Raw genomic sequence first — 14658 nt, 5'->3', positions numbered from 1 at the left:
TTGAAGGGGGGCGCCTATTTCTAGAGAGAGAGTGTAGAGAGAGGTAATTTTCAAAATGAGTAATAGCATGGTGGCAGGTCCTCATACTGCCACCCAGTCCATAACCATCCCTTTTCCACACAAATTTAGTGGGAAGGGTGCCTGGACACTCGCCTAGCCGACCGGAAGGGAATTCTAGTCTATTCTTACTTATAGTTTGTCCGCCCGAGCTTTAATGAAGTGTGGACGCCCAATCTCACTTATAACTTGGGCGGACACACTTATTAAAGTGTGGACCTGCAAAACAAAGAATACATTGCTTTAACTCATAAAAAAGTAAAGTGGTGTACTTACCACCTGTCTACAGCCCACAAACGAGGTCAGAATACAGTTTCACTCGCACGGTTCACAAGAGGGCGTCCCCTACATGTGAACTACACAAACAAATCTTGCATGCAATCAAATAGTTCATGCAAAGACAGGATTTTTAACTTGCAAACATGTTATGCAAGGATGCATTGAACAGTCTCCCTATTCATTTAGCTTGTAGTCCGTGGTACCACACTCTGGATTTGGGCGCAGATACACAATCCCAACCCATATATCCAGCCTACTGGCTCTCGGTGTAGACATAAGTCCCCAACCATAAGATGCCAGTCCATCCTACAGAACTCGTCCATAGGCCTGAAGCGCAGAGAATGCCCAAATAGTGACATCCTCCCCTGCTTCTAAACAGTTGACCGCAACTGAAATGCTTCCAAATATGCTTGAAGGAGCTGCGGATACTCCTGGAAGTATGTTTCATACATCCATTTTGCATCCATAGGAGAATAGTTCTTGAATTTCACAAGGTAGCGCCTCTGGAGTTTGCCACCTGCAAACTTTCGCTCCTTATGAAACACAATTTGCTCTGGCTGCAATACCTCTTCCAGCTCTTCCACCTCTGGTGGATCTTCCATAACCGGTTCCAAAGGTTCCGGTCCCACATATTTGCGCAAGAGGCTCACATGGAATGCATTATGAATCTTCCAATGATCCGGTAAAGCAAGTCGAAAAGCCACATCATTGATCTTCTTGATCACCTTGAAGGGTCCATAATACCTGGTAGAGAGTTTTGGGCATGCTCTCTCCTTGCCAGACCTCTTCCTGAGTCTAGCTTTCTCAAATTTTAGCAATACCAAGTCATTCTCTTTAATGTCCAATTGCCTTCTATGCTTGTCGGCAGCTTTCTTATGCTTTGCTTGAGAGCGTGCAATGGCTGTCCGGACTTGTGAAAAGGCAATATCAAGGTCCCTGACAAAGTCATCAGCAGCAAATATCTCATCTTTTGTGCGTAAGATACGTGGCAATACCACTTTGCCATAAATGATCTCAAATGGGGCCTTGCCTGTAGAAGCATGTACCGTATTATTGTATGCAAATTCTACAAGCGGTAGATACTTTTCCCAAGAAGATTTCTGATCTGTCACATAGCATTTAAGCAAATCCAACACAGCTGAATTTGCAGCTTCACTTTGTCCATCCGTTTGAGGATGATAAGCTGAAGAAAAATTCAGCTTTGTGCCCATGTTATCAAAAAGAGCTCTCCAAAAGAGGCTTGTTGTTCGGGGATCCCTGTCTCCCACAATTGATTTGGGCATACCATGGTGTTTAAATACCTGTGACAGAAAAATTTTGACCATATGTTCTGGTTTTATGGTCTTTTTGACAGGTAGAAAATGTGCTTGTTTACTAAACCTGTCCACAATTGTCCATATTGCATCATTGCCATTTGGGGTGCGGGGCAAATCCATAATAAAATCCATTGCAATGCTTTCCCATGGCTGGTCCGGAATAGGCAAAGGCTGAAGCAAACCAGGAGTCTTTTGCCTATCAAATTTTACCTTTTGGCAGGTGACACATGCACGTACATAGGCTTCTATATCTTTCCTCATACCTGGCCAAAAGAAGTATCTCTCAATCATTTGAGTAGTAGGGAGTATCCCTCTATGCCCTGCATAAGGTGGTGCATGACATTCATCCAAAACTTTTTGTCTCATGTTTGAAACCACACATAAGCAGTTATCCTTCATGATATAACCATCTTTGACCACATAAGAAGCATGTGTATGACCAGTCATTAAATCAGCCCATAAATCTGAAAAATCAGCATCCAAATGGTACATTTCTCGCATAGTAGACAAGTCTTGATGAGAAGCAACCGAAATTGCAGCCACATATGGTTTTCTGGACAATGCATCTGCTACCACATTTTTCTTGCCAGGAGTATGCAAAATCTGAAAATGAAACATTGAGAGAAAATTGGCCATTCTCATTTGTTTCTCAGAGAGTTTAGTTTGCGTAAGAAAGTACCGCAAACTTTGGTGATCAGTTTTGACAACAAATTCAGCTCCCAATAAGTAATGTTTCCATACTGTGAGAGCATGAATGACGGCCAATAATTCCTTCTGATAAACATCAAGAGTAAGTTCAGCATTTTGCAATCTCCTGCTTTCAAATGCAATGGCATGTCCTTCTTGATTTAAGACGGCTCCAATGCAATTGCCACAAGCATCACATTCTACCACAAATGGCTTTTGCAAGTCTGGAATGATTAAGACTGGCCCTGTGATAATGGCATTTTTGAGCTTATTGAAAGCATTAATCTCAACCTCTGTCCATTTAAACATAGGACGTTTCTTGGTGAGTTCATGCAATGGCGAAGCAATCATTGCAAAGTGAAAGATAAATCTCCTGTAATATGAACATAGACCAAGAAAGCTTCGGACTTCATGAATAGATTTAAGTTCTGGCCAATCTTTGATGGTTTGGATCTTTGCAGGATCCATTCGTACACCATCCTTTGATACTATGTGTCCCAAGTAGTGAATCTCTGAAAGGAAAAATTCACTCTTTTTGGCGTTGATCATAAGCTTATGCTGCCTTAGTTCTTCAAAGACCACTCTTAAGTGCTTTTTGTGATCCTCCTCATTCTTGGAGAATACAAGAATGTCATCAAAGAACACACCTGTAAAAGTTCTATGATTTCTGAAAATTCGGTCCATCATGCGATTGAAAGTAGCCGGGGCATTTGTAAGACCGAATGGCATAACCAAATACTCATAGAGACCAAAAGAAGTGCGAAATGCTGTCTTATGTACATCCTGTGGCATCACTCGCACTTGATGATAGCCGCTTTTAAGATCAATGCGACTAAAACAAGATGATCCATCCAGCTTGTCCAAGATATCATCAATCCTCGGTATGGGAAACCGATTCTTGATGGTAATCTTATTTAATGCCCTGTAATCCACACACATACGGAATGAACCGTCTTTCTTTTGTACAAGAAGAACGGGTGAACAAAATGGCGAAGAACTAGGCCGCACCAAGCCTTTCTCAAGTAGTTCACCCACTTGTTTCATAATCTCTTCTTGTTGGCAAGCACTAACACGATATGCTGGCCTATTTGGAGGTGAATTCCCTGGAACTAATTCAATGCGGTGATCTTCTGGCCGTGAAGGAGGCATTACATTAGGTAAAGAGTCAGCAAAACAATCCCCGAATTCGCTTAAAAATTTCAGCCTCTCTTTAGTAAGAGTGTCCACATGTACATTACTGTGTTCTACATTATCACGTACAAAAACCAAGTACGAAGAAACACTCTTTTTCATTGCTTTATTGATTTGTATATGAGATACAACGGGGATAGTATCACCCGACACACCTGCATCTAAATGATGCTCTCTACCTTTATACATAAAAGTGATTTTGTTGGTCTTGTAATTCTTGGTAGGCTCAAGGCGTGCATGCCAAGGTTTTCCCAGTAATACATCACATCCACTAAGAGGGGCAACGAGAAAGTTCTCGTGGTCGAGGTATCCTTGGATATGCATTCGCAGCTTTCCAATAAGGGGTGTAACCTTCACATCTTTTTCCAGAAAAGCTGAACATGCATGAATTTCGGGTCCCATGTCACCTACTTCAATCCCCAAGGCAGCAGCCATATCAGTGGAGATGAAGTTGTCAGTGGAGCAGTCATCAAACATGAATAAAGCTGGCTGGTCTTTTAGTTGTCCCCATGCTTTGCATACCATTCTATGCATGTTTGCATGTCCCGTGTTGCCCTGTACATCATATACCATATTGACATGCACTTTAGGCTCTTCTGGCTTCTTATTCTTGTTAGGGCATTGTGGAGAGATGTGATCTTTACTACCACATTTAAAACATTTGCCTTCACGAATGTATTGTACCCTTTGTTGAGGAGTCAAGCCATAAACACCCTTTTTCTGCCACGGTTTCTTTTCTTTTGCATTTTCAGCTCTTTGAGGGGGCTTTACATCCTTCAAATCTGAATTTTCAGCTTTGTGCATGGCTTTGAAATCTCTTCTAAAGGGCTGTCCACCCTTTTGTACATTAAAACCAGCTTTCTCCTTACCCTTGCCCAAGCTTTGGTCAATTCTAGATTGCACCCATTTGACATTAAGCTCTTCGGAAGCCAAGACCGAGTTTATGAGTTGACGAAGAGTTTGGTTTGGATAGATTTGTAGTCCTCTTTGGAAGATGGGTTGCAATCCTGACTCAAATTTCCTCTTCTTTTCTTCTTCAGTAACGGTCATGAAGGGTAACACTTCCATTAATACCTCCCAAAATTTGGAGACGTAACAGGTAATGGATTGCCCTTCTTTTTGCTCCAACCTGTCCCACTTCCTGCGTATATCCTGAGTAAAATTTGGAGGCAAAAATTGATCATAAAACTTTTGTTTGAATTCAGCCCATGTAGAAATGGTGTTGCCGGAAAGCTTCTCGGCCAACCACCAATGAGCAGCAGTGCCTTTCATGTACATGCCCACATGTCTGAGTTTTGATGATTCTGAAAATTCTCCCTCATGAAAAGCAATTTCAAATTGGGAGATAAAAGATAGAGCTTTGGTAGAATCATATTCTCCATGAAAATACTCAAACTTAACTGTTTTGTCACCTGCAGTAAACTCTTTAGTCTTCTTCTTCTTATGTTGATGCGTTTCCTCTTCATCTCTCTCGATTGGTTGCTTATTTGCTTCATTAGTAGGAACATATCGCTCAATTCCATCATGAGGAGGGGCTGATTTATGAGTCGGTTCCTTGAGAAGACTTTCATGAGCTTTAATAGATGACCTGTGGGGAGGAGAAACATGTGCGGTAGAGGCATGATGAGAGGTAGCAGACGCCTCTTCTCTTTCCTGTCGCACAATAGATTTAAGCTTTGATGTTTCAGCTGCATGTTGATTCATAAGAGGAGGCTTTTTAAACCTAAGCCCTCCTTCCTTTCGAGTAACTACATCACCTTGTCCCATGAGGTAAGAGACAGCCATATCTCTTGGTTGAACCCCCAATTCCATGGCAACATTTTCCAATGCATCATTCACAAAAGGAGAATGCTTTGACACACGAGATACATGCCTTGACTGTGAGTCTTCATGCATATCCTTGAGTTGTTTTTGCATCATACATAATTGCCTTTTGAGGTCTGCAATTTCAGCCTGCATAGCATCATGTGCATCACTCTGTATAGCCTTCTCCTTACCTCGGGATGGCTGTCCCATATATACATGAGTTGCATTTCCTACCAATGAGATTCCCCCGGTCGGGGTTGAGCACAATCTTGGCAAACACTTAAGCTATTAACATAATTAAACAATTTTAAATGGCGCAACACAATAGAGTAAGAAGCTGAATTTTATTTTTGCACACTGCACTAGGGCCGGAAAGGGCCGACCCCCCTTGTAATAGATTTTATTATCAAGGAAAACTGTTACAAGCCTCACGGGCATTCACATATGTACTCTTCCTTGGATTTACATCCCGTGAAGTACCTGTTTGGCTCGCCATAATGCTTAAGAATGCTAACAGCTAGTGTAAGCTAGATTAGGACCGTCTTCCACACAGAAAGGAGGAAGATCCTAGGCTCTGATACCAATGAGATTCCCCCGGTCGGGGTTGAGCACAATCTTGGCAAACACTTAAGCTATTAACATAATTAAACAATTTTAAATGGCGCAACACAATAGAGTAAGAAGCTGAATTTTATTTTTGCACACTGCACTAGGGCCGGAAAGGGCCGACCCCCCTTGTAATAGATTTTATTATCAAGGAAAACTGTTACAAGCCTCACGGGCATTCACATGCCAAACTGTTCAAGTGCATCCATGATCATGAAAACAGCATTGCAAACAAATTTGTCGTAGACGATGGAATCCGTAGCTTCACTTGAGAGTAGCTTCGTTCCTTGATTCCTTGAAGCTTGTCAAACGCAGCTATGCTCCACTGGCATCCATACACACACATGTGTGTGCCAGGACCGAGACATAGGAGACCATATTGACAAAGCATTCGAATCTCAAATTGAAAATTGCTTGCAAAATGCTCTTACCAAGTATTGGACGATCAATGTCGAGCTCCACCTCCGTGCGGACGAACTACAGCTTGAATGTGACCGTTTTCCACTTCCGGCTGAAATTAGGGTTTCTGATTTTTAGGGTTTTAAGCAGGTTATATGAGTCCAAAATTGGGCATTTTGGGCTCTTTAGATGCCTATGAGTAAGGGGCACAGCTTGGTATGGTTTCCTCCAAAATTAGGGTTTCTAAAATTAGGGTTTCTGCAGAATTAGGGTTTCTGAAAATTAGGGTTTCAGCAGAATTTGGGGGCGGTAGAATGGTTAGGAGACTCCATATTCATTTAGAAGAGAGAGATAGAGTGAAAAGGTGAGCAACTGGAGGCTTAACTGTGAAAGGAAGAATCTTCAAGCTTTCCATTGGAGTTGGGAGCAAGAGGGAATGAAAATCAGCACTCTCACCAAGCAAAAAGTTGGAGAGAATAACAAAAATAGGCTCTCTTGAAGGGGGGCGCCTATTTCTAGAGAGAGAGTGTAGAGAGAGGTAATTTTCAAAATGAGTAATAGCATGGTGGCAGGTCCTCATACTGCCACCCAGTCCATAACCATCCCTTTTCCACACAAATTTAGTGGGAAGGGTGCCTGGACACTCGCCTAGCCGACCGGAAGGGAATTCTAGTCTATTCTTACTTATAGTTTGTCCGCCCGAGCTTTAATGAAGTGTGGACGCCCAATCTCACTTATAACTTGGGCGGACACACTTATTAAAGTGTGGACCTGCAAAACAAAGAATACATTGCTTTAACTCATAAAAAAGTAAAGTGGTGTACTTACCACCTGTCTACAGCCCACAAACGAGGTCAGAATACAGTTTCACTCGCACGGTTCACAAGAGGGCGTCCCCTACATGTGAACTACACAAACAAATCTTGCATGCAATCAAATAGTTCATGCAAAGACAGGATTTTTAACTTGCAAACATGTTATGCAAGGATGCATTGAACAGTCTCCCTATTCATTTAGCTTGTAGTCCGTGGTACCACACTCTGGATTTGGGCGCAGATACACAATCCCAACCCATATATCCAGCCTACTGGCTCTCGGTGTAGACATAAGTCCCCAACCATAAGATGCCAGTCCATCCTACAGAACTCGTCCATAGGCCTGAAGCGCAGAGAATGCCCAAATAGTGACACCTACGGGCGGTGAAAAATGGTATCTACAAGAGGATCTTGGGCCCAAGGCCAGTCGGGAGGGAAAAAAACTTGCACACACACACAACACCGACACTTATCCCAGTGACAGTGACATCTCTTCCCCTTGCAGATTATTTGCTTTTACACCTTTGACTGTTGCTGCTGGCTGCTGCAGAGGCCCAAATGTTGAAAGAAGCAGAATGCAAGGCCTAGATCTACTTCTATTCAAGTAAATGCCCCAGTTTAAGCATGCCCAGCACCCTGCCCTTTTAGAGAAGTACTTGGGGCATGCCATCAAAGAGGGATAAACTTTTTTTTAGCTTGCACATGGTTATCTTGTGACGAATCCAATAACTATGCGGGCACAATGCTTAACAGGGGTCTGATTGGCCTGTTGCAACAGGCCAACCGATCAACCATTACAGTGGGCCCTCTACCTGGTTGTCTGCTCTTGCCTCAATATATTGACAGCTTACCCTGGCAGAGGCTTCCCCCTTTATCCTGCTTATTGGCTGAAGCATGTTATATGTCAATTGGCACTGTGTGAACTGAGGTGACTTTGCTTTGTGTCAGTCATACCCACATGGACTGCAACTGGGTCAGCTGCATGGCCTCCTTATAGGGTTGCAATAATGGAAGAGACTTGATGGGGAACCCATTCTCGTTGAACCAAACCGCCTTTGCGATGGGTACCCTTGGACCCCTTTTGAACTGATGGAAACTGAGCTTCTCAGAACAAGCATTTTTTAAAACCATGTGTCATGAACTACGGCTGTGGTTTAGTTGTGTGACAAGAGAAGACTTATGTAGTTTTGCTTAAACACAGCAAATCCTCATCGCATGGATGTGTAAATTGCTATATAGACAGCTCAAAGACAGAACACAAAGTGGCTGGACAACAACTGGAACTTGAGAAAGTAGCTGGACAAATGACAAGCTGAATTCTTTCTCTAGCAGGTGTATTGAAGACTTAGAGACTGACTGCTACTCTTGCTGCAGCTCTCGAGGATGAAGAGAATGTGGGGAGTACCTATTAGAAAACATGGCCATTGGCTGCTCTAAGGCTCCCCGATGCAGGCTGACCAGCCCACACTCGTACATGAGGAGATAGGGGCTCGCTGAAACTGGATGGCTGTTTTGAGGATGCATTAGGGTCTGTAAGTAGGACTCATCCCTCCCATCAAGTTTGTAAGCGGCAGAGTGTGCCTGGGCTGTAAACAGCTAGCACTCAGGTGTGCGCTGATAGAGTCGAGCTACATCTGTGTTTTTCTAACATCAATTTTGTACAAAAACTAGCTCAGAAAAGGATCAAGACAAGTTTTCCAATAGCTCAAAATAATCTGCAACATAAAAAATACTACCTGCAATCGTCTTACAATTGTTGCCATCACTTCCTCGGACTCCACTTTGCATGCTTGAAAAGATGTTTTTCCATATGCCTACCCTAAAAGAACACCACAAAACACCATTAAATAGAGACCATGCAGATTTGAAAGAGGAGCAACAAACAATCTTCAAACTTTCCATAGCCAGTATCACTGAAAGGTTCACTTGATCCCCTATTACCTTGAGTACAGGAAGAGCCCCTTTATAAAACCTCACTGCATCTGCGTATGCCTCTGACTTCAAGCATTTTCGAAGCCTTTTGGGTAGGTCGAAAACAAACTACATGGGTAGCATGCACCACAAAAGGCACAGTTCACACTAATAAGGAATGCATAGAATGTTTCATGGCCCGTACAGAACATGCAGGAGTCCCCCTCAATGTTTATAATATGATCTTTCGCTGACCTGTACTTTTCGCAAGAGGCCACGGGTTCCATTTAACTCTTCAATTCGCTCCCTCCTCTCAAATAGCGAAGCATTGACACCATCACTTTTTGTCCTTACAGCGGTCACCTGCTTGAAGGTGGGAGTCAAAAATTCGTCTGCATATCCCTTTGCTCATGCAGATACCATGCATGAAAGAAAAAGAAGGGTCCAAGTTAGATCCTTACTTTTGCAAGGAGCTGCTCCACATTCGATTCCATGCCTGTGATATTCTCCTTCATTCTGCAAGAAATTCGAAACATCAAAACTTATCATAATTCGAAGGGAATTGGAAATTGGGTTTCGTTATTTTGTTTTGTGTTGTTTTGTTTTGTTTTTTTCTTTTTTCTTTTTTCTTTTTCCTTTTTTGGGGGGGGGCATGTGCAATAGACAAAACCAAATACAACTCCCATAATTGCATTTTAACATGACTTTCTGTCAGAACCTAAATGGAACTTGCCTTCTTATGGTATCAGTGGCACTAATGAACTTGTTATAATTCTCATACACAAGCATCTGCATGTCACTATCAAGGTTCTTAATTTCGGCTGCCGTCTCAACATGTTTTTGGAGCAGGCCCTCCAGATTTGTTCTATGCACCTGCAATTTCACAACAAAAATGTCGTTGAGCCTCAACTTACTGAGAAAGCAATCTATCTTGGGAAGAACAAGGGAGCATTCTAAAGAAGCAACTCAAATATGGACGAAGGCATATGAAAGCCAAATCTTGGTGAAAATCCTATCATGTGATCATCCAGATATAGACATTCACAAGACTGGAATCTGTCCTAGCTTATAACTGCAATGAGCATTTTCCAAAAAACCACAACCAGGGTTGTTAGAATCTTCACAAACGTGTGAACAATACGGACTTCGAACGAGTTTCGAAAGTTTCAATCCCCAAAGGGCATGTTCTGTACACCTGTACAAATGTACATATATAGACATACATACAATATGTACACTATGTGAGGGCAAGAAGATGAAAGGACCAGATGTGCCAGAGATCGGAGCAAATCAACACAGCATGAAATGGATGAATGAATGTATGTATAATGGTGAAGTAATCCAGTACAAGAAGCCCTCTGATGTGAGGTGACTTTGAGTAGTGGATTGGCGAGGAAGCAAAGACAAAGTCGGTGTAAGAGGTCAGTCGGTGACGAAGGCTCGCATCGAGGACAGCGGTGGCACTCCGTGAGGATGTAGAGGTAGAAAGCTGCAACCTCAGAACTGAAGTAGATGCAGGTGTGCTGCTGAATGCTGATGGAGCAAAACGCTACAGCAGTAGAGCCGATGATGGAGATGTGTGCGTAGATCAGCTGGGCTTCTACTGTGGTAGAGCCGATGGCTGAAAGTGATGTGCAAGGCTGAAAACGCTGCTGAATGTGTTGATGAACGTTCAGTTGGTGTAGACGATGATCAATATGTTGGTTGATACTATTAGCAGACATCTCCTGTCTGGACATATTACTCAGTGAGGGCCTTTGTTGTGGGTGTGACCGCCCAAGAGCTTTTACCATTTTTTCCATGTTTCTCCCTATTTTTCTGGTTGTGGGGGCAGTTTTGTGCTGGCCGACTCGTGAGTTTGTCCTGGCCGACTGATGATATGCTGGCCGATTGCTTTTTCCCGGTCGTGGACAACCCAGGCAGGCTGTCAGCTGTTTTTGACCTGGCCAGCCAGCACTGGAGGTTGCCCCCCACACCTGTTTTGTATCGGATCCTTGTGTATATAGCAGAGTTTATACAGCTTCTCTCTCTCTACACTTCTGCGTTTTGTTTCTCACAGCACTTATCTCATTTTCCGTTGTGCATTCCGACATGGTATCAAAGCCCCAGGTGACTTGAAGCTTGGAGACAGTGGGAGCTTGAGGGTTTGCTGATTTTTGGTGCTGATTGGAGATTTCTTGGGCTGTTCGGGAGTTGGAGATCATGTAGAAGGCGGCCATCACTGTTGGACAGCCACCTTGCATAGTGTTTGCAGCCTCTTCTTCATTTTTTTCCCACCCACCCTCCCTTCACAAGACCTTGTGAACCCTTGAGATGGCAAATTTGCTTGAGATGGTTAAGAAGCACATGAAGATCCCCACTCTCCCCACATTCCCAGTGGATCGACAGTTGGACGGGACCAACTATGGCATCTAGAAGGTAATGCTGTAGTCTGTCTTGGAGTCTTATGACTTGGCTGATTTCATTGTGGTTGGTGTTCCACGGCCAGAGTTGGAGGACAGGGAGCTTTTACCCACTACTAGGAAAGAACGGAAGGCTCAGGCACAGTTATGGGATCGTGTCAATGCCCGTGTCCGTTCTTTCATCTTCCTTAATTGCACACCACAGGTAATTAATCATATCAAAACATATGACGCTGGCCAGAGGGATTTGGCAACATTGTATAACAGGGTATCACCCATGAAGCAGATTTCCTTGCAAGTGCAGATGCAGGTGAAAGTCTTCGAAGATGCAGGAGCACATCAACAAGCTATAAGCTCTTCAGCAGGAGCTTCTTTAGGCCGGGAAGGAGATATTTTCAAAGGACATAGCCATCACTCTGCTAACTCATCTGACCTCTGAATGGGAGAAGAAAGGGTTAGGTTAAAGTTCATGTGTGGGAGACATACACAGAGAGAAGCAAGGGAGAGAGAGAGAGAGAGAGTTGTGGGGATAAGTCAACTCATGGGAATGAGTGTGTGACTCCCCTATCACACATGTATATTGCACTAGTACACATAGTGCACTTAGTACATTAAAAGTACTAAGTGTACTATGTACTATAACTTATGGGCTTGTACACACTATAAGGGTGGGCATAATGCCTTTACCCCAACAACCTCCCACTTATAGGCAAAGTGCCCTTAAATGAAGGAAAAGAAAAAATCAGCATGTACATGATAATATACAAGGCCATATCAAGGCTGAAATTGGCCTCATCCAATGCCCATCAAGTGTCTGCAATGAGCAAACCGCTCCGGAGGCAAACTCTTTGTCAACAGATCAGCCGGGTTGTCATCCGTATGAATCTTAACAAGCTGAATTTGCTTGTTCTCTATCACCTCTCTGATGAAGTGATACTTCACATCCACATGCTTCGTCTTTGCATGAAAAACAGGGTTCTTTGCCAACTGGATGGCACTCTGACTGTCACAATGCAACAATGGAACATCCCCTGTATAACCCAAATCAACCACTAACCGAGATAGCCATAATGCCTCCTTGCAAGCCTTTGTGGCTGCAATATACTCGGCCTCTGTAGTAGATAAGGCAGTGCACTTCTGCATCCTGGATATCCATGACACAGCACCTCCTGTGAATGTAAATACATAACCGGTAGTAGACTTCCGGTTATCTGGATGACTGGCATAATCCGAATCCGTGTAACCATGCACTAATGCATCTTGTTTGCCAAAGCAAATGCACATTTCCTGTGTGCCCTTCAAGTATCTCATGACACCTTTCACTGCTTCCCAATGCTTCTTGCCAGGTTTAGCCATGTATCTAGAAACCACTCCCACTGCAAATGCAATGTCCGGCCTAGTAGCAACCATGGCATACATGAGACTGCCACAAGCTGAAGCATACGGAACCTTGGCCATATCAGCCCTGTCTCTATCCGACTGTGGGCTGTCCATAGCACTGAGTTTCACATATGGAGGCAAAGGAGTACTAGTCTTCTTCCCCCTGTCCATATTGAACCTCTGCAAAACTTTGCCAATGTATTCCTTCTGAGACAAATACAACACATGCTGATTTCTGTCCCGAAGTATCCGCATACCCAAAATGTGATTTGCATCACCCAAATCCTTCATATCAAAGGTCTCATGCAGCCTCTTTTTCAAGGCATCCATCTCTTTACGAGATTTCCCGGCAATCAACATATCATCAACATACAAGATGAGGATCAATAGACTGCCATCCAAAGCTTTCTTGGTGTACAAGCAGTGATCTATGTCACTTCTCCTGGATTTCTGGGATTTCATGAATGTATCAAATTTATGATACCATTCCCTTGGTGCCTGTTTGAGCCCATAAAGACTCTTTTTCAGCTTGCATACAAGCTTCTCCTTTCCACTTACTGCATAACCCTCTGGCTGTTGCATATATATCTCCTCATGGAGATCACCGTGAAGAAAAGCAGTCTTCACATCCATCTGAATCAAATCCAGATCATCATGAGCAACCAAAGCTAACGCAGCTCTAAGTGTGGTCATTTTGACCACTGGAGAGAAGATCTCAAAGTCCACACCATATTCCTGCTTGAAGCCCTTAGCCACTAACCTGGCTTTGTACCTTGGCTTTGCATCAGGTGCAACTTTGAGCCTGTAAACCCACTTGCATGGCAAAACCTTCTTGCCTGCAGGCAAATGCACCAACTTCCATGTTCCATTTTTGTGCAGAGAATCCATCTCTCACTTCATGGCACGCTCCCATAGAGCCTTGTCTGCCCTCTGTAAAGCCTCCTTATAACATGAGGGCTCCCCACAGTCAGTGAGCATCAAGTAGTCAACCCCTGGAACAAACCTGTCAGGGGCTCTGGAGGGTCTTGTGGACCTCCGTACCCAATGACCATCATTTGCAGGTTGCTGTCCAGCCTGCATATCACCCATTGGTGGCTCCTGTTCCATGCCATAAGGCTGAAAAATCATGCCCGGTATCTCCTCTAACTGCGGTATATCCATAGGGATATCTTCTGCCATCTCTGGCTGTCCATTTGGACCATTTTCAGCACCATTTAAGGGCTGGTTTTCCTGCTGTAATGGCTGATTTACAGCCCTTGGTTGTTGTCCATGATGTCCATCATCATGAAAGATGACTCTGCTAGGCTCTTGTTGCCTTCCAGGCTCCTTATACATGCATGTTTCATCAAAAATGACATCATTGCTGCGTATAATCTTTCTATTCACACGATCCCAAAGTCTATATCCCATTTCACCTCTGTCACCATATCCTAGGAATATGCATTTGTGAGACTTAGGATCAAGTTTGGTGCGCATTTCCCTGCGTATGTGCACGTACGCAACGCAACCAAACACTCTCAAGTGCTTGTATGACGGAGGCTTCCCTGTCCATACTTCCTCTGGCACTTCCCCACCAAGCCTCGTGTTAGGTGACCTGTTTATAAGATGAACGGCTGTCATAACAGCTTCAGCCCAAAAACCATGAGGTAATGCAGCATGTGACAACATAGAACGGACCTTCTCCTGAATGGTCCTGTTCATCCTCTCTGCTGTCCCGTTTTGTGGAGGATTATAAGGAGTAGAGAGCTCCCTCTTGATGCCTTTAGCATCACAAAAGTCCTGAAACTGTTTGGACATATACTCTCCACC

The 14658-nt window shown here is 43.6% G+C and overlaps 1 protein-coding gene across 4 annotated transcripts in view; it reads right to left on the bottom strand.

Annotated features, from left to right (window-relative positions):
- The window catches only part of LOC147633920 (vacuolar protein sorting-associated protein 51 homolog), a 121917-nt gene that overhangs the window by 54880 nt on the left and 52379 nt on the right, over positions 1-14658 (bottom strand). For all 4 annotated transcript variants that reach the window (XM_086804986.1, XM_086804987.1, XM_086804988.1 and 1 more), the window contains exons 2-6: positions 9801-9940; positions 9529-9583; positions 9323-9430; positions 9098-9196; positions 8893-8970 (exon numbers count right to left, since the gene is read on the bottom strand). In XM_086804986.1, coding sequence (XP_086661112.1) covers positions 8893-8970; positions 9098-9196; positions 9323-9430; positions 9529-9583; positions 9801-9940 — 480 coding nt within the window. The remainder of the gene's footprint in view (positions 1-8892; positions 8971-9097; positions 9197-9322; positions 9431-9528; positions 9584-9800; positions 9941-14658) is intronic.

Source organism: Cibotium barometz, chromosome 11 (genome assembly GCF_041138505.1).
Source record: "Cibotium barometz isolate CiBa-2024 chromosome 11, ASM4113850v1, whole genome shotgun sequence".
Classification (NCBI taxonomy): Eukaryota; Viridiplantae; Streptophyta; class Polypodiopsida; order Cyatheales; family Cibotiaceae; genus Cibotium; species Cibotium barometz.
The sequence above is the reverse complement of the archived record's forward strand: the minus strand, read 5'-3'. Positions and strand labels throughout refer to the sequence as shown.